Source organism: Loxodonta africana, chromosome 22, assembly GCF_030014295.1.
Source record: "Loxodonta africana isolate mLoxAfr1 chromosome 22, mLoxAfr1.hap2, whole genome shotgun sequence".
Lineage (NCBI taxonomy): Eukaryota > Metazoa > Chordata > Mammalia > Proboscidea > Elephantidae > Loxodonta > Loxodonta africana.
Genome location: NC_087363.1, coordinates 48,170,664 through 48,197,455, shown reverse-complemented (window position 1 = coordinate 48,197,455; position 26,792 = coordinate 48,170,664). Strand labels below are relative to the sequence as shown.

The 26,792-nt window shown below is 43.9% G+C and overlaps 1 protein-coding gene across 7 annotated transcripts in view; it reads left to right on the top strand.

Moving 5' to 3' along the window:
• ITPR1 (inositol 1,4,5-trisphosphate receptor type 1) overlaps positions 1-26,792 on the top strand; it is a 385,201-nt gene that overhangs the window by 237,389 nt on the left and 121,020 nt on the right. For 3 of the 7 annotated variants that reach the window (XM_064274992.1, XM_064274990.1, XM_064274994.1), the window contains 4 exons: positions 8,077-8,112; positions 9,987-10,037; positions 15,695-15,827; positions 18,254-18,444. In XM_064274992.1, coding sequence (XP_064131062.1) covers positions 8,077-8,112; positions 9,987-10,037; positions 15,695-15,827; positions 18,254-18,444 — 411 coding nt within the window. Of the gene's footprint in view, positions 1-78; positions 112-8,076; positions 8,113-9,986; positions 10,038-15,694; positions 15,828-18,253; positions 18,445-26,792 lie in introns of all 7 variants that reach the window. The other 4 variants (XM_064274996.1, XM_064274993.1, XM_064274995.1 and 1 more) reach the window with 3 other exon arrangements.

Below are 26,792 nucleotides of genomic sequence, written 5' to 3'. Positions count from 1 at the left end.
AAGTTTCTGACATTTGGCCGGCTTATAGCTTTCTTCCTAACCTTTCCTTCTTTTTCTCCCCTCTTTTTTCTCTTCCAGCTAATTGCAATTGATGAATTGGATAATGCTGAGGTCCTAATTTAGTTTTTATTCTTAATGTCCCATGGTGGTGTGCCCATGACACTCTTCCAGTTAGCACTGTGATCTGTCCTCTGGTCTCCGCAGCGTCTAGTGTTTGACTTTGTCTAGTGTGCCTTCTGGGAGTCGTGTCTGTGTTAGCATTTCCCATGAGTTTGTTTGCCATTTGTCTTTCAAGATCCCATCTGAGTTGAGATAAAGATTTTCTAACTGTGATAAGATTTCAGTCAGCCACTGTCTAGAATCTGAACTGAATTTGTGGTTGTCACTGGTCATAGCTCTGCAATTCAACTTGGTTATTATCATAAAGAACTTTCCTATTGGTATGTAAAGCATCCTACGTGGGAAAAGAAACAACTGCATTAGACTAACTGCATTGTCTAGTACAAAACTGCTACCTTCTTTGTGCTGTATGTAGAAACACACTGAGTGCAAGGGGTCATAATAAACCTTTGTCAACGTGCGTCGTGAATTCCAAAGTGCTAGATGAGACTTCCAGCTACAGGCCCGCCTGTGGGTTTGGGAATGTACTTCATCCATGGCTTCTCTTCTAGGAAATCTATCTGTAGATCCAAAAATTGAAATGTAATCCCATGGTTTCTATTCTTATGTCTCAAATTAGTTTCACTTACCTAGAATTTTCTGGTCTACTCCTTCAGATTTCTCTTCCTTCTTTTGGTAGACCAAATAGTAATAACACCTTATTTTGAGTGGGATACAGTGACCAGATAGGACAGCATGTCTAATATTAATCTGCCACCATAACATCGGAAATACGAAGAAATGGTTTAGATATACCTAAGGAGAGTTTGAGCCACAGAATTAAAATGGAAAGAAAATTGAGTGGTTATGAATTTGGTCAGGATTGGGGCTCAGAGAGGTTTCACGACTGGCCCTAGCTCACACAGCTTGATAGTGGCTAAACCAGGACTAACACATGGCCAACTCAGCTCCTGGTGTACTTACTGTTCTAGCACAGCAAATTCTGCAAACAAGGAATTTTTCTTATATTAGTTAGACATGAACAGGTGAAGCAGTCATGACTTCTTCTGATAGAAGATGACAACAACAAAGACTGACTTTATTGTTTGGCTACAGTGCTCTTTGCTTTTTTCCTGTTTAGCTGTCCCTATTCTGGGTTCTTTGCATGCCAGAAGAATGTACTATACTGAATTTGTTATGTTGGCACCCTTTTCTGTCTAGAGTGTAAATGCCTCCCTGATTTAAATTTTTCCTCTGAAATATTGAGGTTGAATTTCTCTTTGCTTAAGTGCAAATTAAGTCAGGAGAGGAAAACCTCTCCTAATCAGAAAGGAGTCTGCAGTGTTATTAATACACTGTTTTGCACCATAGTAATCAGTTGATGTGTTTGCTTGCTCAAGATAGAACTTGGGTCTCCTGGCTGGGAGTTTATTGCTCGCTTATGGAAAGATTCCACAGTTGGAGCAGGTGTGTTTATAATTATACTCTAGGAAATAGAATACTGTCTGTTTATAAAAGAAGAATGTTCTGGCAGCCACTTAGATTCTTTGAAAATTCCCTGAGGAAGCAACTGTCGATCCCCTCTTCATCGTTACCCCATGGCAACTGCCAGAGCCCTGGGACACCAAAACCCTGTCCCTCGTCCCTCAGGCTGTTGGAACTGGCCCTCTCAGTAGAGGTGCTTAACTGCCCTTTATCACTGATGGCTGTTCTGGAAAGCACACAGCTTCTGTGGCGTCCTCCCCACCAAGCCTGTTGTCGGTGTGTGTTCTTGGAATCCAGCAGCCCACAGCTGGAGTTCTGCAGAAGCTGAACGAGTTAATGCTGGCCCAGGGCACAGGCAAGACCTCACACCTACATCGTTGGTAACATTCCGGATGGGTAGGAGCTCCTAAGACAGTGCCGGGCGTCTCTGGTGACCCTGAGATCCTCTGATGGAAGAAGGGCCACTGCCCATTGACGATGAAGGCCAGTGGGCATCCCAAGAGAGCAGCTGTGCCGTGAACGACTCGGAAGACGAAGCACGGCGCCTTCTCAGCCCTTGTTGGTGCTCTGAGAAAACAGGGTGAAAAGAGGACAGAGCCAGAGATTCCCTGCAAGCAAAGTGCTTGCTCTGGAGCCTACCCAGCTGTCTTCCACAGTGAAATTGCTTCTGAAACCAGGAAGAGGAGAGATTTTGGCAAATAAAGAGGCAGCGTCTCCATCCTTACCTCCTGGATTTACCTTTTCCTTTATAGGGGGAACAGATGGGAAGGAGGACAAAAGAAATCTACTTGCATTAGTGTCCCTTCAGCTCAGTCTTAAGTTTATAGCTTGATGAATTGTTATATACGCAAACAGCCTATGTAGCCGCCACCCACACCAAGATACAGAGCATTTCCATCACCCCAGAAAGTTGCCTTATCCACCCATTTTTGGCTTCAAGCTGGCAGTGGTTGAGCATCTGTTACATTTCAGGCATGGTGCTCAGGGCTCTGGATGCACTGGTAGTGCCATTCTGGAGCTTACAGTTTTGTGGGGGAGATGGACAGTGATACAAATTAGTGTAAAGTGACAGTCATGAAAAGTGTTAGAAGGGAGACGTGCACAGAGCGTAGGAGACTTTATCTAACTTGGGAGGTCAGAAAACTCAGCAGCATCAACAGGCGATACTGAGTCCCTCTTCTAAACTGTGTAGTCCCTGGGTGGTACAGTGGTTAACATGCTTAGCTGCTGACCAAAAGTTTGGAGGTTCGAATCCATGCAGAGGTACCTCAGAAGAAAGGCCTGACTATCTATGTCTGAAAAAAAAAGAGCACAGTTCTATCCTAACACACATGGGGTTGCCATGAGTCTGAATCATTGGGAACTGGTTTTCTAAACTATAAAGCGTTATGCTAATAAAAGGGATGGTTTTGAAGGAAGGCTCAAACTTCAGGCAGAGGTAGGGGGTGGGAGTCCCCCTAGGTTTTGTGTATGCGTGTTTGGAAAGGAAAGTTGTGTTTAAAAAGTGTGTGCTGTAGTTCAGAGAACGTGCTTTATTTCTACATATTTGAGATGAGATCCCCATTTAATCACTGTTACTTGGAACCCTGAAATCTCCATTATTAGTAGTGTCAGCTACCAGCTTTGCCTTCCTACATTGCAACAAAAAAAAGCCAGACCGACGTTACCAGTTGTTCAGGGTGACTTTGCCTGCCTGTATTGAATCCTCAACTTCTCCCATTTGGAGCTGCTTCTACAAGAAGAGGGTGCACCTGGCAGGGAGCTTTCTGAAACCCACAGGGGAAAAGGGGCTAGTGGGTGCCTGAAGAGAAACACAAGAATTATACCATTTCACCTTCAGGGGGCGTTCTCATGACGTCCAACCCAGGCTAGAGGTGTCCTACTTTTCTACTTTGCTGCGAACTGCTGGGTTGGGCACCTGCCAACATTCAGGCAGCAGTTACATAAGAGCTTTTTTTTCCTGGAATTTAGGCTCACTGCTGATGTGTGACCTTCAGCAGTAATTGCCAATAAATGCAGTGGGGCTGTTTACTGTTAGACACTGGCAACCACAGAGCAAGCTCAACACAGAGCAGACAGAAGCAATTGCAGAGTTTGTGGAGGGATTTTTTTTTTTAAATACTGAGATTATTCCATAATAACTGAAGCCGCCTAATTTAGTCAAGCCAGAATGCGTTTTTTTAAAAAATGAATTTCACTACTGAGTTCAGATGAACTTGTTCTGTCAAATATAGGTGAAATTATATCATTGGGATGAAATCATTTTTACTTCTCGTTTTGTTTCTAAAAACAAACATGGTTAGTACAGGGCATTGTGTTAGCAAATGTGGAAATTTCAAATTGTTCTGCTAAAATGCTAGATAATTTCTATGTTAGCTCCATTCCTTTAAAGCTTTCTGTTTTCTTAATCTGGGTTTTCAAAGGTTGAGGAAGGATAGGGCCCAGCAAATGTATTTGCAAGCCCATTCACTGTTTGTATATTTCCCTCCTCTGAGGTTATGAGTGGGTGTAAAGGCACTGAAGACCGATCCAGGGGGATTGGAAATAACAAATTCCCTTTAATATGCTGATTACGAGATCTATGATATAATTACATTTCTTTAACTAATTCAACTTCTGCCAGAGGTGGTCCGTGGAAGGTGACCTCTGATTTCAAAGGAACATTCTAGAAGCCTAGGGGTAGTAGAGGGATTAATGTAGTAGAAGCTCATCCCTTGGTAAAATGTTAAGCTACATTATGTATTGGAAGTGGGTTATATTTGTACTATGTATGCATGTACTTAGGAGTCCCTGGGTGGCATAAATGGTTAAGCATGCAGCTATCTACTGAAAGGTTGGAGGTTCGAGTCCACCCAGAGGTACCTTGGAAGAAAGGCCTGGTGATCTGCTTTCAAAAGGTGACAGTCATGAAAACTCTATGGAGTACAGTTATATTTTGCAACACGTGGGGTCACCATGAGTCAGAATCACCTCCCCAGCAACAGTTTTTCTGGTGTGTACTTAGTTACTACTAGAGTATCATAGTTACGATGCACTGATTTGTGACTTGAGATTCAGTGTGCACTTCTATCTCAAAGCCAGTCATCTGCAGTTTTTTGTATTGAGTTAGATTTTGCTGGCCTTGGCTTAAAGCACTGGGAATAACAAAGAGTAGATACGAAGAAGCAATAGTTGGTTTCTAAGTTTGAAACTAGGCAACGTCAGATCCTTGTTAATCACACGTTGGCTTGGGAGCCTTCGCCTTGATTGGAGGTGTCAGCGCAGGAACACAGGGACTAATCCCAGGACTCAGGCGGGAGAATACAAGACTTGTAAAATTCACGAACTCAAAACATTCTCCCTTAATATGTGATGAAGGAGGGCTTCGCCTTTCATGTAAGAAAATATATATGTTTTGACGAACAAAATAATAATAGAACTGCATCAAAAAGCTCGACTCATTCATTTACTAAACATTGTCTTGCTTGGGATCCTATGTAGTTATCGTCTTATTTGAATATATCTAAAGCTTATATATATACTTACATCTTTCAAAATTGCAACATACTGCCATCAGATAACCTTATTCTCAAGGAAATAGAGCTAAACTCTTCATTGGGGAACACTCTAGTATAGACTGTTGGTGGTTTTATCAAATTATATACCAGGCATGGTTTGGTCTTTTCCATGCCTGAGACTATTTTGTGTCCTAGCAGGTTGTATTATTTAGGGAACTTGCTTGTTCAATATTATAATATAAAGCTTACCAAAAATATACAAGGCATTACTTAATGTTTTATCTGGAAGGAATCCTAAAGAACGTCTGCTCATTCTCCTTGAAGAGTGGGTCAGGCAGTAGGATCCCAGAGAGGTTCAGGGACTGGCTCTGGGTTGCACGAGAGCCAGTGCCAGGACCTGGGCGAGCCCTGGCTGGTGATGTCCCTCCAGGCTCTTGGTTTTTCCCTTCTGTTCCATAAATGGATAGCATTAAGAATTGTCCTTCTAGGTAGATAGTGAAGCACAAAGCACTCTCTGTTGTCTCAAAAGAGTTTGTGAAATTTTCACGAAAAAAAAAAAAAATACAGTTAATTAGTTTAATTCTCATGTTTAAAATGGAATTAATTTTAAAGCAAGCATAACAGCAGTTTGGGGAGGAAGTCGGGTATTAGGGCAATGTTAGAAATATCAGAAATCACTCATCTCAGGGTGGTTAAGAAATACAAATATGTACATGTACACAATCCTCATGGCCATTCTGAGAATTCAAGATGCTTCTCTGGACAAGGAGATCTCAGGCGAGAGAATTCATAATAGTAATAAAAAGACACTCCAGTTCCAGTTACATCGTCATTTCCTTTAGCTTTCATTCTGATTGTGGCTGTATGAGTTCTCATAGTAAATTCGTGCCTGTGATCCTTTTGTTCTAGTCACATAGGATCCACACAAAGGCTGTGTTAGTGAGAGTGTGGCCAGTGCAAGTGATAGAAGCTACTACTTTTCTCATCTATATCTCTGGCTGCTCTAAAGTGCTGGGGCAGTTGCTTTAAATCTGCTTTTTTGTCTGTAGTGGAAAAGAGCTACAGCTGCTAACCAAAAGGTCTAGCAGTTCGAATCCACCAGGCACTCCTTGGAAACCAAATGGGGCAGTTCTACTCTGTCCTGTAGGGGCACTATGAGTCGCAATCAACTCGATGGCAACAGGTTTTGTTTTGTTTTTTTATACCCTGTATTATATAATCTTTGTGTATACATACACAAAGAAGCTCAATTTTTCTTTTCCTTACCTCACTTAAGCCCTTTCTAGCACTGTATGCCTCCCCGCTCATCACAGGAAGCCCAGCTTGTAGTCTTGCCGAGACGAGTGGGGTTGGACTGGTGTATGAAAGGCCTCCTGTCTCAAATGGAGCGAGCAATCCTAAATTTATGCCTCATTTTCTACAGCGAATAAACTTAATTTTTGTGATTAAAGAAATTTCCCATATCCTCGCTTCATTCTAGAAAAAAAAGTGAGAAATCATTACATTATACATAATAACAGTTTTATATTCAGAACTTCTTTTCCCATCTTGGTGATCAAACCACCAAAAGGTGGTGTTGACCTGGGTTGAGACCCCACCTAATCTCCCAGCCACAGGCTTCCCAGGCTTTCCACACCTGCCCTGGCTCGCAGCCAACCACAAAGTCCTGGTCTCAGGCAGGTGGTGCTGGTCGCCGAGGCACTGTTGAAGGAGGCCAAGGTCACCCAGCTGCTGCGTGAGCCTTGGCTTCATTCCCGGGGCCTAGCGTTTACCCCTGAACAGGCAACCACGCTGCGGGTGCGTGACTTTGTCCAGGGCGAAAGGGTGGGGTCTGGTGGTTTGGTCCGACATCAGTTCCCTGTTCCACGCGCTTATGCTTTGGAGGACGGCTGAAGAACAATAGGCTTGTTGTTGGTCATCCCTTTTTTCAGCCTCCACATTCACCCTCTCAAATCACTTGTATTTCCTTCTGAGGCATCTCTTCTCTCCTGTCAACCAACCAGTTACCATTGAGTCAGCTCTGACTCTGACTCGTGGTGACCCCATGTGTGTCAGAGTAGAACTGTGCTCCGTAAGGTTTTCAGTGGCTGATTTGGGGGATGTAGATTGCCAGGCCTTTCTTCTGAGGCACCTCTGAGTGGACTTGAACCTCAACCTTTGGGTTAGCAGCCAAGCACATTAACCACCCAAGGACTCTCCTCTCTCTTATAGGGGATGGAAATAAACTGGGCAGTGAACGGTGGAGGGAGGTGTCTGTGTGGTTTGGCAGCAGTGGGGCCGGGGAACCCAGCCCCTGAAGTTCCTGATGGTAATGCATGCATGGGACAATAACCAGTGAAGTGGCCGTGCACAGGGGCCTCCTGCTCTTCTCCCAGAGACACTAGAGGGGAGTCTGCTTCATCCTCTGAGCTCAAGTCAGAGCCTCCAGCCTTACCCTCTGATGCAAGGACCGGATGTGCAACAAGGAAGATGCCGGAGAAGGCACAGACCTGCAAGAGAAGACAAGCTTTGGGCCCCTGGGGCTGCCAAACTTTACAAGTCCCCACAGTCACCTTCATAGGGGAATGCACCTAAGACCCTCTTGTCATCCTCCGCTCCTTCCCCCCCGCCCCCCGCCCCGTGCTCTCCTTGGTTTTTGCCACATTGTTTTTCATTTCTCTGTTGACCAACAAAACACAGATGTACGCTGATTCTTCTCTGGAGGTCTTTTTTAAAGACATATTTCCGTCTTGGTTAGTGGTAGATTTTTCTTGCCTTATTTTAAATGTGTTTCCCCATCTCAGGCTAACCTTCCAGCACAACCACATTTCAGTTTAATTTAAAAGAGAAAGCATTTTCTCATCTCCACTGCTGAAGCCCACTTTGGTGGGTGATACAGCAGGCCACCTCATCCTTGATCTTCCCTCCAGTGTTGTGTCTTTGTGTCTCTGGACTTCTCTGTGGCTCACCAGTCACAAGTGCCACAACTAACGTGCTTCGTTTTACTCCCAACCAGCTGCCACAAGCTCCGGACGCGGAGAACTCCACAGAGGTGTGTTGCTCACCTGTATTTGTTGGGCCAGCAAATACAGGTGCTTCTAAGTTGTCCTGGTTGAGTGTCTGAACTGTCATGGTAAAATGTCTATCCTGGTGGTGCGTGTAGGATGGAGCCTCTAGCCGGGATGGAGGCTGATCATAACTGCACTTATCAGCTAGAATTCAACCAGTGTCCCTTCCCATGAAAGCGTGCAAAGCTTTCACACAAGATTGCTTGTCTCAGGCTTGAAATGTTCAGCTGATAAATTCTGGAATGTTAAGAGCTTTCTAGTTCAGTGGTAAAGTTCTCACCCTCTATGCAGGAAACCCGAGTTCAATTACCGGCTGGTGCACCTCATGCACGCACGGTCACCGCTCATTGGTCACTGGAGGCTTGTATGTTGCTATGATGCTGAACGGGTTTCAGTGGAGCTTCCAGACTAAGACAGACTAGGAAGAAAGGCCTGGCTATCTCCTTCCAAAAAATCAGCTAATGAAAGCCCTATGGATCACAACGGTCTGATCTGCCCGGGTGGCACAAGACCAGACAGCATTTATTTCTGTTCTGACCTCCATGAGTCGGGGGCGGATTTGACAGCTGCTAACAACAACAAGACAATTCTCGTTATTATACAAGATAAATCTGGGTCTTGTGTAGAGATGACAATTTTGAAGTTCTAGATATTAATTTATAGTTGGGGGGAAGCTGCTAATAAAGTTGTAGTTTCATGACATACCCTTTCTGTTCTTCCTATCACTAAGCAAACTTGCTAAATGAGGGGCTAGAATTTACTAAGGTATATAGAGTCCTAGCGGAACCCTGGTGGCATAGTGGTTAAGTGCTACGGCTGCTAACCAAAAGGTCAGCAGTTCAAATCCGCCAGGCGCTCCTTGGAAACTCTATGGGGGCAGTTCTACTCTGTCCTGTAGGGTCGCTATGAGTCAGAATCGACTCGATGGCACTGGGTTTGGTTTTGGTATAGAGTCCTAGAGATGCTCCCTAGGGAAGAGGCCTGCTTCCAAGTATCCATGTTTACGTTCAGAAATTGTTTGAAAATCACAGTAGTGAAAGCTGGAATGAAGTGTCTTTTATTGGAAAGAAATCTGTGGAAGATCTTACAATGAAACACGAGCATAGTCTCAGATAGCAAAGTTGCAGTGTGGATGTTTTGGAATGATCAGTCTCTGATATTATAACCAGAGCTCTTCATTGTTAGCGGCTTTGATTAGAATGCTGATGGGCTGGGAAAGCGTGGTGGCCCGGTGTATGTTTCTGCTCGGAAGCGTGTGTATTGATGTCCTTCTGCATGTGCTGTGCAGTAATGCATGTCTGACTCATAGAGACCTGTCTGGGTGAGTCTTGCATCATAACCCCTTTTGGGTTAAAGTAAAGTGTGTAGAACTTGCCTGTCATTATCTTCGTAAGAAAAAATATTGGAAGAAGTCATATGCCTGCTCGTTTTAAACAGGGCACTAGGGGAGGGGGCAGGGGACAAAAATTTTTTTATCCAAAGCAAATGGGGAATCCCTAGGTGGTAAAAATGGTTAGCATTACTTGGCTGCTAGCCAAAAGGTTAGCAGTTCAAATCCACCCAGAGGTACCTCAGAAGAAAGGCCTGGCAATCTGGTTCTGAAAAAGCAGCGATTGAAAATGCTATGGAGCACAGTTCTACCCTGACACACATGGAGATCGCCATGAGTCAGCGTTGACTCGCTGGTTTTAAAGAAATCGAGCAGTAGTATTTGTCTGGGAAACAAAAACCAAAAGGCCTGTGCTTCCTTTGTGTAACTCGTCGTAACCTAGCTCTCGATGTGTTTTACCTGTGGTTGATGCTGAAGATGGAGTGTCTCTCTAGTGTCATACCTAAAATGGAATTTCTACATGCCTAGCAGGAGCTTGAACCAAGTCCACCACTGAGGCAGCTGGAAGACCATAAAAGGGTACGTAGTCTGGAGTATCGGGCCGATGATCCTAACACCTCCCTCAGCCACACGCTGTGATTTAAAGACAGCTTTTTTGGGTTGGTGATATTGTGAAAGCATTAACTGGCTCAGGACCAATCACAGTCATTTATGTAAATGAAACTATCTGGAAATTCCACTTGATATTTACCCAATGAGAAAACCATGCCCAGCCCATCTCTAAATAGTGACCTCTGAAGCTTTTTATGTCCTCCTTTCTTGTCCATGGTGGCTTTCTATTTATGCAAAATAAAATTCTTTTTTCTTTAAGTAACTGATGATCATTATAGATAATTTGTGTTTAAAAAAAGACAGAAAAGTGTAACGAAAAAATATTCACAGTTACACTACCCAGCCATAAAGGTTGCTAACGTTTTGGTGTTTCCTTCTGCCCACTTTTCTACAGGCACAGGCACATGTGCCAACAATACACATTCACTCATTGTCACTGGGATTATGCTAAGTATACAGTTTTTGCACCCTGCTTTTTTTCATGTAATATATCAGAGCATTTTCTTTGAAAGTGTTTGAAAGTGAACAGCTGCCTAAAGTTCCATAAATTAGCTAGTGGTTTGTAATTTTTTTCCTTTGACAAAGAAATGAACAAATGTATGTGTCTTTGGATAGATTCCTAGAAGGGGAATCCCTCGGCCGAAGGGTAGGTACTTTCTTAAGGGGCTGATTTTACGTTGCTAAGCCATTTTCTGGAAGGGTTACAGACATACAGCCACATGCTAACCAATGCTGATTTTCGTGTTTACCTATTTTTGGAGGATCACCAGATGTCCTGATTTTCTGAGAGCTTATCATATGTCAATTACTGTACTAAGACTTTTACATATGTTGATTCATCAATTATTAATTTATTATTAAGGCATGAACTTCATCCCATTCCACAGATAAGGAAACTGAGACTCAGGTTAAGCTCCTTAGCCGAGGCCACGTGGCTAGAAAACCTACAGTCATTGTGAATACTGCCTTGGAGTTGTGGCTGACGTAGTCCTGGAGTATTTACAACTGGGCTCTGGTGCATCTGCATACACCACCATATTCCAAATCCTTCCTATTCTCTTGCTCCAGTGGTGGAATAAACATTGTGATTTCTCAGACTAGCCATAGCTTCCAGGAAGGGGGCAGGTAGGCAGAATTCAGGGCCTGGCGCTCCAGCCCTTCCCAGCAACATGCTGTAGCTCCTACCATTCATTGACCAAGCGCACTTTGCATTCATGTGTTTTTCACCCTTGCCTACCCTTTAAGAATTATCCTAGGTCTTAGAAGTAGCTGGTAAAGGGTCGCACCCATCTCTCAAAGCCCTGTGCTCTCAGAGGACATGGCATTGAGTGCTGAGCTTTGGGGTTAGAAATGGATTCAAGTCTCTACTTCCCAGACACTAGCCGTGTGATTTGGGGCACACTAAGCACAGTATTTAGCCTCTCTATGCCTCAGTCTCCACTTCTGTAAAATGGGGATGATGACATTGCCCATCCCCTCAGGCTGTGTACTGAGATGTGCATGTAAAGCACTTAGCACAGTGGCTGGGACATCATAAGGGATAGCTATTGTAGTCACCTTACAGGGTGAAACATTTAGGTGATGTTATAGACAACAGGAGTAGAAAAGGAAGGTATTTTTAAATTGAGGTGTTGAAGGCTCAGCACTCAGGGTAGAGGGCAGTTTTTCCTGAAGCATGGGATTTTTATATGCCTGGAACCTGGGAAGCCAAAAGGTCCCTTCCCTTGCCTCTCCTTTCTGTGTGGCAATATTCACTCCTGTGTGCCTTGTTCAATACTTGGCTATGTTCCCACACAGTTCATTAGCCACTCGTTGATAGGTATAAATGAAACTCGTGTTAGCGGAGTTGGAAGTTGGGAGCTTGGTTTCATTACTCTGCACCATAGATCTACCAGTTTTCACTGTTTTAACACGACATTTATTACAAACGAAACTTTATCTGACTTTTCTCAGTCATAGGTAATAAAGTGTGTGAGATTTCTTACTGAGACAAACTACCTGATATTTATTTGCATTACCATAGGTGTAAACTGCTGGGAAAAAACAAACAAACTAGTATTTATTATTTCTTTTAAAGCGTTGTACAGCCAAATATTGGAGCTGAAGAAGTGACGTGATTTGGGAAGTCTTTTTTTTTTTTCCTTTTCTGCAATCAGATTTCTCAGCCTGGTACATTGGGAAGAGCGTAGTGCTATTGAGTAATTTATATCAAGATGATTAGGAAGGCTTTTCTTTACAGGTTTTAATTTTTTCTAAATTAAACCACTGGCTCAGGAAGGCAGAATTTTCCTTGAACCGCAGTCTTCACAGTAGGGATTTTGTATATCTTTTGATAATGCTTATCCATTTTCTCGTTCTTTCTCCTTTTATCTAATATTCTCGGTCTTTATTTCACAAAGGGGACAAATGTCATCTGTTTAAAAGAGGGGGAAAAAGAAAAAATCCCACTTGCTCTTTGTTTTGGGGGTCTTTTTTTTCTCACAGTTTTTTTTTTTTTTGGTAGAGAGAAGGTGAGGTGAATATGTGCCAAGAACCTCGGACTTAAGAGGGGAAAAAATAAAAGTTTGTTGGACAGAATGTGCAAATGTTTGTTTTCTTCCCCCCCCCCATAATGAACACATTTCGTGATATTCTCTTATGGGGGAAAAATGTATCATTCGATGCATCCGTTGCTATGGTAACCGCAAGGGTTTTTCTGTTGAAGGAAAGGCAGAATGGTAATGTGAGATCCCTTTGTAACTTCGGTTTGGCATCCAGGCTGCATAAATGTGAAGTTCCTCTTCCTGAATTCCACGCGCTCACTCGTGGCATGTGCTTCTTTCTTTATCTCCCGCTCACTTGATTGCAAACTCCCAGGCTCTTGATGTTTACCCTCCAAACCACTAGGATTAAAAAAACACAACCACTAGGAGCCAAAATCTAACCTTAGCACTCTGGCCCTCAGTAGAATTGTGGGACAAAGGCTACAGTTGAGACTGGCCGCAGTTATACTGCCTTTAACTTGACCATCCACCCCAGGGATCTCCCATACTCTTTTGCACTGGCTAGGTTGGGTGTCGTTGTGGCTGGAGCTCACAGCTTCAGCCCAGCCAACCACCTCTCAACAACAGTCTTGTGGTGCCAAGGCACACGCTGTTAGAGAATTAAGATGGTTTACTGCCAACCATTCATATTGTTGAAACTCAGAGCCTGTGTCTTATTGAAAGTAAATCAAATAGGTGCCTCATATTTAAAAAAGAAAATCAGGCCCCCGGATAGTGCCAATGGTTTGTGCTCCACTCCTCACCTAAAGGTTGGCAATTCAAACCCACCCAGCAAAGAAACCAACGTGTGGAAGAAAGCCCTGGTGATCTGCTTCCGTGAAGATTACAGCCAGGAAGACCCTGTGGAGCTCAGCTCTGCTCTGTAACACACGGGGTCACCATGAGTTGGAGTCAGCTCAATGGCAGCTGGTGTTTTCTCTTTTTCAATTCAACATGGAGGTATCTTTTTTATTTTTTTTTTTTGCCCTTTCTTTCTTAGTAAGCTTTCTTGAAAATTTCTTTGAAACTCTAGCTTCTCTTATAAAGCTAGCCTTTTAAATCACAATGTTCCCAGTGACTGCTTCAGAGGGTGGTAATGTGTTTGTGCTGGTGCCTGAGACGCACGAATACCGGTAAAGTTCTGTCTTCTTAGTGAAATGTGGGGTTCTGAGCCATTAAGCAGCTTGCATAAAAAGTACTCAAAACGTTACCAGTAACTCTGCCGTTTGAAGCACTATTGGAAGTTCGATTTTACAGTTGGCCGAGGTGGGAAATGAATTTCACAAGCTAATAGACATGCCCTCCTTTGGTGAACTGCAGTGAGAGACAAATTTATGAATGGAATAGAAAATTGAGATTTTTGTTTGCTGAACTTTTATTTAAAAATCAGTCTATCCTTCCTTCCCTCTTCCCTGCTTACTCCATCCCAATTCGCCCTTGGGGTCCTTGACCAACAGTGACAGTTAGCAACTGAAATAAAGTTGGCAATGTAGCCATGGGACTTAGACACTGACTTGAGGTCCTTCTCATGAGTTTTCTACCCCTGTCATTTCTTCTGGTCCCCTGCCCCAGTCAGGCTCCCCTCCACCTTCCCACCACTCCCAGGGCACCCTCTTCCTCCTGTCTGCCCCCTCTTGTTTTGGCAAACACCTCACTTGAAGTCTCCAGGCCTATTCTTGTCACTTCAAATTCTACTGACTCATGTTACAGTTGCTGGGCTCTTCAAAAAGACTTGGGAGTCTCTATTTTAGAGACCTGCTATCTTCCAGCACCTCTCGTCTCTGCTAGACTTCTCACTTACCTCTCTTAATGATGCATCAGAGAAACTCCGTGCCTTATGATTTTGTCCCTGGGAAATAGGCCGGTGGGAACTCACGCAGCCTTTGACTTTTACAGCTTTTGACTGTAGTCTGACATACAGACTGGGAGGAGTCCCTGGGTGGTGCAGATGGTTAATGTGCTCACTGCTAACCGAAAGGTTGGCAGTTTGAGTCCACCCAGAGGCACATCGGAAGAAAGGCTTGGTGATCTACTTCTGAAAAATAAGCCACTGAAAACCCTACGGAGTAGGTTCTACTCTGACGCATGTGGGGTTCCCGTGAGTTGGAGTCGACCTGATGGCACCTGATGCCGAGCTGGTGGGTGGTCTGGGAATCCCTTAGAGACGTGGCTGAAAGAGCTAAGAAGAAATCCTGCATCTCTGTGCTGGCTTGCCAGTGGCCCCTAGGACTAGTGAGAAAATTAATCTTTTATTTATTTTTTCAATTAGAGTTCTGGGAGATAGTTATTATATCCACTCTGCAGGCTTCCTTTGATATTCATACTTTTTACACTTTTTTTATTATGGCAAAATTCAAGTATGTACACAAGAAGTCAGAAAAGTTTTGAGAAGTCCCACTAATAACCCAGCTTCAACAACTATAAGTCATACCTGGTCTTGTCTCATTTATACCCCTGCCCATTTCTCCTTCCGTATTATTTCAGAGCAAATCCCGCACATAGTATCATTTCATTTGTGATGTTTATTTTTTGATTGACAAATCTGCCACTAATTCATTTCCTATAGCACTTTTTTTTTTTAGCATTTGACCCATTGACTATTTCTTTAAGAAAGGATTGTTTCCAGCTTATTATAACATAATACTCTATTATTCTGATATCTTCATATTTTCCTAGGAACTTGGGAATAAACACCTGGAGTAACATTTTTATATTGCTGTGTGGAAGCTGACCTGTAAAATTTTCAGTTTGTCTAAATTTTATTGGCTTACCCCAAAGGGATTTGTGCTTTGTTTTGTTTTTGTTATTGTTAGCTGCCCTTCAAAATTAATGTTCTATCTTTATCCCTATGTGAGAGAGTACTTCAGATACGCAATATTCTAGAATTGCTGCTCTAAGAAAAAAAAACCATGATCTGGTTCCCTGAGAAAATATTGAAGAAGTTAACTTCAGAGTTTCCAAATGCTTTTATTAATAATTTATTTTTTTTCCCTGAGTGAAACCAGACCAATTATAACTGAGTACCCCTGAGTTTTTTGAAGATTAGTTGCTCAGTTATGCATTAAATTCAGAACCTGATTTCATTATCCTGTTTGAATTAAGGGTGAGGCGCTCAGGCAAATTTTGGTCAACCGTTACTATGGAAACGTCAGACCTTCGGGAAGAAGAGAGAGCCTTACCAGCTTTGGCAATGGCCCGCTGTCACCGGGAGGACCCAGCAAACCTGGGGGAGGAGGTAGGCTGTGCCGCGTGCTAATTAGCTGCACGGGTGAGTCGCAGGTGTCACGTGAGAGCTGCATGTGTCTGCAGAACAGGTTGAGACTCTTTTAACATAAAAATTTAGGTGGCAGGTGTAATTTTTAGCAATTTGTTTTGTCTTTGGTCTGCCATCAAATTGATGTCTAAAAACAATTCCCTACCAAATAACATTTCCCCACTGTTAAGATATTGGCTAAATCTTTTGCCCCTTTTTCCCATGCAGTGGCCCTTTTGGCACTATCTGAATGACTTGATTTTATTCATATTTTTTTGTAGTCATGGGGACTCTGGTTTTCCCATAAAACGATGATGATGTTGGCAGTGAGGATGGTGAAAAAACTACCATTTGTTATGTATTAGTACTTATACTGGGTGCCAGGTGCTTTCCCAAATGCATTGCATCCTTTATCTCATTTTGTCCTCCAAGTTACCCACTATATGGTACTGTTAATATCCCAGGGACTCTCTGTGTGGTACAAATGCTCAGCTGCTCACCAAAAGGTTGGAGGTTCAAGTCCACCCAGAGGCATCTTGGAAGAAAGGCCTGGTGATCTACTGAAAAAACCAGCTATTGAAAACCTCCATGGAGTACAGTTCTACTCTGACACACATGGGGTTGCCATGAGTCAGAAATGACTCGACAGCAACTTCTTTTTACTGTTATAAAAATAACAAAATGAAGCTTGTTAGAGGCTAGTCCATGGTTTGAACTTGGTATATCTAATTCCAAAGCCCATGCTGTATGCTTCCCCAAACTTGTATGGGAGTTTACACACACACAGAAGCCTTGTACAGAACTGCTTAAAACAAATCGTTAAAGGTGTTCCAAAATATTTTAAGCACAATTATAGGTAAAAATTGCAAAAACCTTGAGCTACGCTGTGGGTCTTTCATAGTTTGGATTTTAAGGTGGACCACTAGCCAGGCACAATTAGCATGGTACTCAAAGCGCAAATGTGAGTTGTCTAATTCCCTGTGTTACAATGATGACAGTTGGGCAGCTTCAGGACCTTGGTGGGTTCTATAGGTAGCACAAAAATACTCAGTTAGTGTTTAATAAATTTGTCCTAGCAACTTCTAGGGAGGGACCTTGGATGTATCAGCAGATAACAACTTTCAGTGTAGCTTCTCAGTTCGTGAACTGTGCAGGCTTCAGGGAAGATGCAGCTCTGAGGGTGTCCCAGAGACAGGGCCACCTCAGCTCTTTGGCCAAAACTCCCCAGAGAGTCTCATTCAGAAGTTCCTCAAACAACATCACTCCATGGATATGTGAGGCCTTTGGGAGGTGTCAGGTGGGGAACTTGGAAACGCATTAAAGACGTATTCTGCTTCAGGAAGCTATGGACGAGAAGATAGGCAGCCCACTCTCTACCTTGTGCTATGAACCTAAGGGCAGAGTTGAGGGTGTGCAGCATAAGGGAGGTGGCATATGAACTGAGCTCTGCAGGGAAGATTGACTGATGAGTTGTTCACTTTATGCAGTTGAACAGTCCCCCTCCCCTTGTATGCAAATGTTCCAGTTATTGCCAGCGATAATACAAGCAAGTTCTTAAATATGTAGTTTCAAAGCACAGTCAGAACCCATTCCACTAAATGCCATAGGCCCTCTCTGCTTATGTATACTCATCTTAAGCTCAGTGAGGATGCACTTCCCTATCCCCAGCTCTTACCTCCATATAGCAAGCTCTGAGTAAATGTTTGCTGAATGAATGAATGAACAGATAAGTTATGTGAAAGGATGAGTTTACGCTAGGATGAGTTTGTTAGAAAGTGGCCTGAAATTAGATATAGGCTGTGCTTTTATAGGACTATTCTATGGAGTGTTTAAGTTTGATTTGTCTCTTAAACTCAAATCAGTTCTTAATAATTCTGTCCCCAAACCAAAACCAAACCCATTGCTGTTGAGTCGATTCCAACTCATAGCAACCCTATAGGACAGGGTGGAACTGCCCCATAGGGTTTTCAAGAAGTGGTAGTGGATTCAAACTGCCAACCTTTTGGTTAGTGCCAAATGTTTAACCACTGTGCAACCAAGGCTCCAACTCTGCCCCAAGGCAGTGTATTTTAAAGTAAGGGGGAGTCTTGGCTGGATGGCTTTAACTCCCCCCCTGGAAATGACTCATTCTTCCTTCATCCTCCCTGCCTGAGTTCAAATACCATCTCTGCTACTTTCAAGCTGTGCGTCCTTGGGGAAGTGACTTCATCTTTGAGTGTTTTCCTGTTTATCAGATGTAGTTAATAATGAGTACTTTTCTTGTGGGGTTGTGAAGAGGGTTAAAAAAGGTAATACAGGTAAAGTGTTTAATGCATAAGGCATTAGTACATAATAAGTATGCAGTGAATGTTAGCTGCTCTGATAAAAAAAAAAATAGTGGTTAATAAAAGCAATGTTCCACCTTCTAGGAGGAGGATCCGGATCCGGCTCTGTGAGCAGGGGTGAAATGAGCCTGGCTGAGGTTCAGTGCCACCTCGACAAGGAGGGGGCCTCCAATCTGGTCATCGACCTCATAATGAATGCGTCCAGTGACCGAGTGTTCCATGAAAGCATTCTCCTGGCCATTGCCCTCCTGGAAGGAGGCAACACCACCATACAGGTAGGGAGGCAGCGTGACCATTGGCTTGGCATCCCTGCTGAGTGGGAAGAGAATCTGTTCTGAGCCAGATACCTGGGTGGTGCCGAGACTCTTCCACAAGAGAGTGTGTATTCCAAGTGCGTGAGGTTACCCGAGATTCCACTGTTCAGAAAAACGAATTCTGTTGATATCTTGCTGTAATCATCCCGCCATAATTTGGATTTGGTTCCAAAGCATAAGTTACATTTGAAAACTGATGAAATGATGAGGATATGTGAAGGAAATTGGCCCAGGGTCTGGGGCATAGGAGGTACCCATAAGTGTTTGTTGAATGAATGACTCAATGAAATATATTTACAGTTTCAACCTGAGATCAGAGGATAACCAGAAAGGAGTTTGGACTGTATGTGCTACTTACAACATTTAATTTTTAAATCTATAGACACTGCAACTGTTGCTCCCTATAAATTTCCTCCGCCTTTAAACTGCAAAGGTCAATAAAATGTAACTAGTGTGAAGTGATAAGGAACAATCCAGGCTAAGCCAGTCAAAGATGAGTAGATGGTGTGTATGATAACACACACACACACACACACACACACAAACACACTAGTAACAGCTTTAATGAAATAAAATTTACATACCATAAAATTCACCCTTTTTTGACTTGACATTATATTCTTATCCTTCAATTTCAACTGAAAGAGTGGATTAATGAAGTCTTGGTTCTTCGTACAAATTGGGAAAGGGCATTCTTCCTGTGGGTAGCTGCAGCCCTGGGCCAGGGCATCTGGCTTGGCAAGAGAAGCCCAGGTTGGATGTCAGCCGCCCCTCACTCCTCCATCCAGGTGCCCTTGCACCTTGCACAACTTGGACAGCCACCGGCATGGCCCTTTCTTCTCTCCCTCCCATCCCCACTTGCCCCAACACACACTCTTGAAGTTCACTGTTACACAGTGTACTCAATTAAATTTTGTGATAATGAGTTAGTCACCTGTGCCAATGACAAAGTCCAGTGCTTGTTTGACTTGTCACATGGGCACAAGAACTGTAACCTGTTGGAATTACTATTGGGTTTTGTCACGTGGGAGTCTAACCAGGAGAGTGGTGGGTCCTGTGGTCCTTCTCAGCATTAGGATGTTGCCAAACCACTGCTATGTTCCTGGCGACTGGATCCATGGGGTGGCATGGAAGCAGCTCTGAGACACTCCTTGCTATCGACCCACATATGGATTTAGATCAATTGAACTAAATGTTTATTGTGCATTTTCTGTGTACATGGTGCTATACTACGGTCTACAGAGCAATGCTTTCCAGATTCCAAAATCAGTCAGTCTATGAGAATTTTCTCCAGGCATATCCAAGTGTAAAAAACTGGTTTAATGTGGTGAGTTTTTCATAAACCATATGTGTTCAGCTTTAACGACCATCTAACTATTTTCCTGAGATTATAGCCTCTTCAGTTTTTTTTTTAACCTCCAGCATCTTTTATTGAGGAGCTCTGGTAAAACAGTGGTTAAGTCTTGGCTGCTAACCAAAAGGTTGGTGATTCGAACTCACCAGCTGCTCTGTAGTAGGAAGATGTGGCAGTCTGCTTCCATAAAGATTTTAGCCTTGAAAACCCTATGGGGCAGTTATACTTTGTCCTAATTGGAAACCCTGGTGGCGTAGTGGTTAAGTGCTACGGCTGCTAACCAAGAGGTTGGCAGTTCAAATCCACCAGGCACTCCTTGGAAACTCTATGGGGCAGTTCTACTCTGTCCTATAGGGTTGCTATGAGTTGGAATCAACTCGACAGCAGTGGGTTTGGTTTTTGGTTTATAGGGTTATTATGAGTTGAAGTTGACTCAACAGTAATGGGTTTTGGGTTTTTATCTTTTATTTAATAAATTGGTCATGATAGTGGATGACAGTTTTGTTTTCTTTTTTTAAAGTTCTTTATTGTCCAAATAAAAAAAAAATAAGAGGTTGGAAATCCTAGAAGATCTTCTACTCCTTTTTTTTTTTTTAAAGCTTGACTAATTTGAAAAATGCCAAAATCCCAAAAGCTCTATCTTCAAGACATTGACTACCGAGCAGGATGCCAGGACCATGTCTCTAGCTAAACTGAGAAAGAGTGCAGAGCAGGCAGTCCAATAATATAGAAACTATCTCAAGAGTGATGTTTAGTGTCATCCAAGAGACCGAAATGATATATGGAACCTCCAGGGAAAAAGTAATGACGTCTACATCAGGGATTTGTAAAGGGTTTTTTGATGAAATGGCTTTTGGAGGATGGGTATGGGTTTGAAAGGTGGAATTTGGGCTTGGAGATGAAGCCTGGGGAGGCTCAGTCATGCTACGTGGAGAGCGGACCCAGAGGTGCAGACACAGTAGGTGCGTTCACAAAACAGGAATGGATAAGGTCCTTTAGACTGAGGAGTGGGAGGCGTGAAACAGACCAACAGTGAATGTCAAGGTGGGTATTCAGTAGTCAGACAGCAGTCCGAGGGCCTTGGAGCTGTGATTAGGACCGTGATTGTACCTAAACTGAGAAAGCAGGGTGCAGAGCAGGCAGTCCAGTAATCAGTTAATAAGCAGTAATTTAGGGGTATAAAAATGGTGTGGTGGGGGAGGCATCTTAACTCTTCTAACTTCACAAGGGGGAGGGAGAATCAGCATTAGTGTCCGCCCAAGGCTGATTATTATAAGGTGGAGGTCAGACACGCCTCCATCCTCCAACCTTTTTACCAATTCTGACACCGGTCATCCCTCCCACTTCACTGTTTCCTTCTCTACTGGGTTTGATAATTCGTTGCAATGGCCACCCAGAACTTACAGACCATACTCATGGTTATGGGGTTTCTTAGGGGAGTAACAGTTTACAATTTAGGTTCAGAAATGCTCAGGATACAGTTCTTCCATCGGGACTGCTTCTTATCAGTCGTGCCTGCAGGCATGCCTCTCTCTGGCCCTCAGCCTCTGCCGTGCTTTGTCACGTGTTAAAAGCCCTTTTAAGCACCCTGAGACACCCCACTCCACCAGTAATCCTCAGCCTGAAGGCTCTCAGCTCTAGCTCTGTGGGCTGGCAAACCTAGCTCCACCAAGTGCCCAGAGGCACCTGACTCCTCCAGCAAGCCTGTCTCACTCTGTGGGCCGGGATGCACCATCTCCTTCTGGTCTTCTGCCTCTGCTGCCACCATTTCTGTGCTGTTGCTTCTCGCCATCTTTGGTATTACAGCTCTTTCTCTCTTAGTCTCCTGGTTCCAGGAGTTTCCCAGTGCATGGACCCTGAATCCAAAGGACACGCTGCATTCCTGTTCTTATTTCTTGGTGATGTGGTGATCCTCCCCTCCTGCCTCTGGGATGGCTCATTTTAAGCCTAGCAGAATGGCAAAACTGATCAATTCCCTTGTTAGGGTTCCATACACTTTATTTGCATGGTCCCAAGCCCACAAGGATGCCATGCACCTTATTTACATTGTTAGCACACTGTCCAATCCCCTTGATAGGCCACAAGCACCTCATTTGCATAGTCCCACCCAATCATTTGGTGGGCATTAAAAGACTGTGCCTAGAAGGGCCATGTTAATTAATTTAGTACACCTCACGGAAAGAGCTTATGACTGACTGAACTCAAAATATATCTGTGATGAAAGAGATCACAGGTTAGGAGAGTGTATTTTCTAAGAGGGGCACAAGGGAGCTTTTGGGGATGTTAGAAATACTCTACATCTTGGTCTTTCCGTGGTGGTTACATAAAACTAGTTGCCATGGAGTGGACTCCGACTCACGGTAACCCCATGTGTGTCAGAGTACAGCTGTGCTCCACAGGGTTTTCAGTGACTGATTTTTCTGTAGATCTCTCATTCTTCTGAGGCACCTCTGGGTGGACTAGAACCTCCAGCCTTTCCGTTAGTAGCTGAGCATGTTAACCATTTGCACCAACTGGGGACTCAGGTGGTTACATGGGTGTGTATATACTTAAAACTCAGTGATCCATACACATAAAATTGGTGTGCTTCACTGTGTGTAACCTATACCCCCTAAAAAGTGGAAAAAAATTGTCTGGTGGGGAATAATGGCTGGGGATGAGGAGCACAGGCAGGGGGTGAGGGCCAGGATCTTAGGAACTAACTCTCACTACCTGAGTCAATGTTGGCTGAAGCGGCCCCGAATTGATGCGGGATATGAGAAGGTTAGAAGTCCAAGGTGACTCTTGAGGCTCTGAGTCTGTATGACCAGATGCATGAAGACCCCACTGAGGAGTCATTCAGCATGGAGCAGGTCTGCAGGGGATGACATCACTGGTGCCGAGAGGAAGTTTGAGGTTCTGGTGAGATGCCGTGTTTTTCACAGCATACTCCTGATGGTGGTTGCAAGGCGCACAGAAGCTGTTTTTCCTTCAAGTTCTTTATCTTGTAAAGTAATTATGAATATTAGTTTCATGTTTTCACACATTTATTACTCATATGCTCAGGGCTCCAGATGAAATGCCATGATAGAGTTACAATAGTTCAGCCTCTTAGGGAGGGGAGCCGTTTTCTCTTCAGGGAGCTGGCGTACTCATGATTGGGGTGGGCCTGGATTTCATTTTGTGGCCTGGAGGCACCCCTGCCGGGGGAGAGGGCACAACACTGAGGTGTGTCTGTCTGTTTGTCTCTTTCCTTCTATGACCTTTGGGGACCCAGTTTGACCCATTGGAGGCCTGCGGTTCCAGGAAAATTTCATCTAGTCTAGAGTTGACTGGTGTGGTCCACCTTGGCCCCGAGCTTCTCTTTCTCTGGAGAAAATGATGTGGAACTAGGGTTGTTTCTGGGGCCAGTTAAGGACAGGAACCCTACAGCCCCAGGGGGAGTGATTCACAAAGCCTGTTCTGGCTTTAGAGAAGCTGGTTCAAAGTAGTCAATGACCAGCTGAAAAGTTAGTCTGAGTTGGGTTAAGACTGCAGTTGTGGCTGTTAATGATTGTTGAAATGCTGTGATCCATTAAGAGCCGGGGCAGTTCCAGCTGGAGCTTGCTGCCCATTATCACTTCCTGTTCAACGTGACCTCTTTATGGTTTCAGGAAGGGAAATTGGTCTGTGGTCAGGTGGGCCTCCCTAGATTTATGTTCCCAGTGACAGATGGTAGAAAGGGCAACTGCAGGGAAGCGTGCAGGGCTAAATGGTTTCAGAACTGTATATTGCCTGTCCAGGAATAGGACTGCAGAGGAGCCTTACTTATGTTTAATAGTGCCTCTGTTCACATGTTTCACACAGAGAAGAGGAATGAGACCTGTACTTGAGCTCACTTTTATGTGGGTTAGGGGAGTTGTCCCTGGGCTCCTGTTTAAATGTCTATCAAGTGGGGGACATAAATGGACTCCTGGGTCCCTTGCAGCTTTCAATTAGGATGCTTCAGCAATCAATAGGTATTTTCCCAGGAATTCTTAGAACTCAGTAGTGCTGGTTCCATTTCTGAAGTCTCCCCTGACTTGTGAAAATAATTATTAAAAATAATGGTGAGTGAGTAAAGAAACATATGATAGAATACTACTCAAGGAATGAAGTATTGTTATACACAAGAACTTGGATGCATCTCAAAGGCATGATGCTGATTGAAAGCAGCCAGTCTCAAAAGGTCACCGTGTTAGCTTCCTAGATCTGCTGCAGCAAAGCACATCAAAGTGCACTGTTCCTATAAGAACAGAAATTTATTGGCTCACACGGTTCTGGAGTCTGGTAGTTCAGATTCAGGGTGTTGGCAGGGCCACCTTCTCTCTGAATGAAGGTTTCTAGGGGCTCTAGAGGAAGACTGTAGGCTCTGGTAGCCCCAGGGGTTTCTTGGCTTATATGCATCTGCATGTGGCCATCTTCCCCTTGTCTGTCTGTGTCTCTTCTTTTATAAGAACATCACTCAGATGGGATTAGGACCCACCCTATCCTAGTATGACCTCATGTTAACTGATAACATCATCAAAGACCCTGTTTCCAAACAAGGTTCACAGGTATCAGGTGTTAGGAATTCTTTTGGGGGAACACAGTTCAATGCATAGCAGTTGCATTGTGTGTGATCCACTTACATGACAGGAGAATGACTATAAAGGGGCAGCAGGACAGAGTTTTTCGGGTGACAGAACTGTTGTGTAGCCTGATGGTGGTGGTGGTTCCGTGAATCTGTACATGTGTTAACATTTGTTAACATTCATAGAACTGAACACCAAAACAGGTCGATTTTACTGTATGATAATTTTAAAAAGTAAAGAACATAGTGATGATCATAACCAACATTTATTAAGTGCTACTATGTGCCAGGAACTGTACATCATGACATTTAATTCTCACAGTGTCCCTGTGAGATAGGTGCCATAATTATCTCTTCTAATCAGTGAGGAAACGAAGATACAGAATGGTCAAGGAATTTGCTCCCAAACCATACAAGTGGCAAGCAGCAGAGCCAAGATTTGAACCATGACAGCCTCACTCCCAAAACTCCTCCTAACTCCTAATGGCTTCCCCCTTTGGGATGACAGTAAAGATCTGAGGGAGAGTGGCAGGTGCTATATAAAAGAAGATGACTTGGCTCCTTCTTTGAAGGTAAATGCTTGTCATCTCCAAAGACAGAGGTATCAGTGGGTCAGGAATGGGCTCATGGCAGCAAGAGCTCAGTAGAGAAGATAAATGTGACTAGTATCCACTTTTTGTTTGCTTAGTGATTTACTGTTCTTTCACACAAATTATCTCATTTGGGTCTCCCAGTTGCCCTGTGAGCTATTCTGGGCATGTATTAGTCCCATTGTAGGGATGAAGAAACAGAAAGTCAGGGAGGGTTGTGACTTATTCAGAAATGAAACCTGTGCTAAATACTGTGTTTCTCTTGCCGCTTACCACCACCCCTTTGCTTTAGTTACCTACTGCTACATAACAAACCACCTAAAAACTTAGTGGCTTGAAGCAACAACCATTTTGATATCTGTCATGATTCTATGAGTTCACTGGGCTCAGCTGGGTGGTTCTTTTGCTTTATGTGGTGTTGGCTGGGGCTGCAGTCACCTAGGGTTTGGTTGCGCTGAATGGCCAAGATGGCCCACTTCTATGGCTGAGGGCAGTTGGTGCTGTTAGCTGGGAGTTCAGCTGAGGCAATTACCTGGATTGCATCAATTCTCTTCCATGTGGTCTCTCCAAGTGCCTTGGGCTTCTTACAGTATGAAGGCAGCAGGTAGAAGCTACCAGTCCATTTAAGGCCTCGGCTCACAATTCCTAGAATGTCACTTCTGCCACGTTGTTTGTCAAAGCCAGTGATGAGGCCAGCCCAACTACAAAGGAGGAGAGCTCCACCTCTTATTGGAAGGAGGGACATGTGTGTAAAAGAAGAGAGGGGATTGTTGGGGGCCACCTTTGGAGATAAGCTCCCCCACCTCCTGTTACAATTGACCAAGCACCTATAATGAACTAGGTGAGGGTTTGGGCTGAGCACTAGAACTGCAAAAAGGGAGACACTGTTGTCTTCGCAGTTGAGGAGTTCAGTGTCCTTGGAAGTTCAGGCTCATCTTTTTGGAAGTGTTGACTCAAGCCCTTCCCCTTTTGGATGGGCGTGTGAAAATTTAGCCCTGTCTTGAGGATAAGGTCACCAGGGACCACAGCTCTCCAAAAGCTCTTAATTTCATTTCCTGGACCCTGGAGGATACAATATATGGGAATCCATAAGTAATGGTGTGCTGTGCTTCCTAGGAACCCTCATCAAGAGAGTTTCCTTACTTATTCTGAAAACATGCCATCCATCCATCATCACCAAAAGCCCTGACGTGTCTGGAAGTGAATGTAGGGTGTTTTCCAGCCTGGCCTAATTGACTCCTAGGGGATGATGTCACCAGGTCTTCCATCATCTTTTGTCCTCCTGCCCTGACTTCTCTGTTGGTGGTAACATCTAAGCATGGGTATTACCTCCAACACATCTCCTACCTTGATACCATCAAAGTAGCTCAGGCTGCATGTTGAGACCTCTGCTCATGAAAAAGAAGGAGATGCTCTTGGGTTCTCCAGAAATGTGAGCCACGTTGTCAAGCCTTGGGATCAGGCTTCTCTTTAAGAGCGACTCCTGCTTTCTTGCTCCCCACTCTGGCTCACCCTCTTCTTTGCAGCCCCCAAAAGAAATCTTCCCTTTCCGCTTGATGTTTTGTAGCAAGTGGGAAACTATAAAATAAGCATTTGCTTATGAATTAATTTTTGGCAGACACAAGGCTCAGCAAACCTCACAGCACTTTCATATCCGTCCTTCGAGTCCTTGCCAATTTCTGTGTTCCTTCTAAGATGCTCCCACCAACACCCTGGGGGCAGAGGGGGGGTCCCTCCTCTTCTTCCTACCTGCAGGGGGCTAAAGCCAAAGCTGCCCTTACTGGGAGAAGAGGAT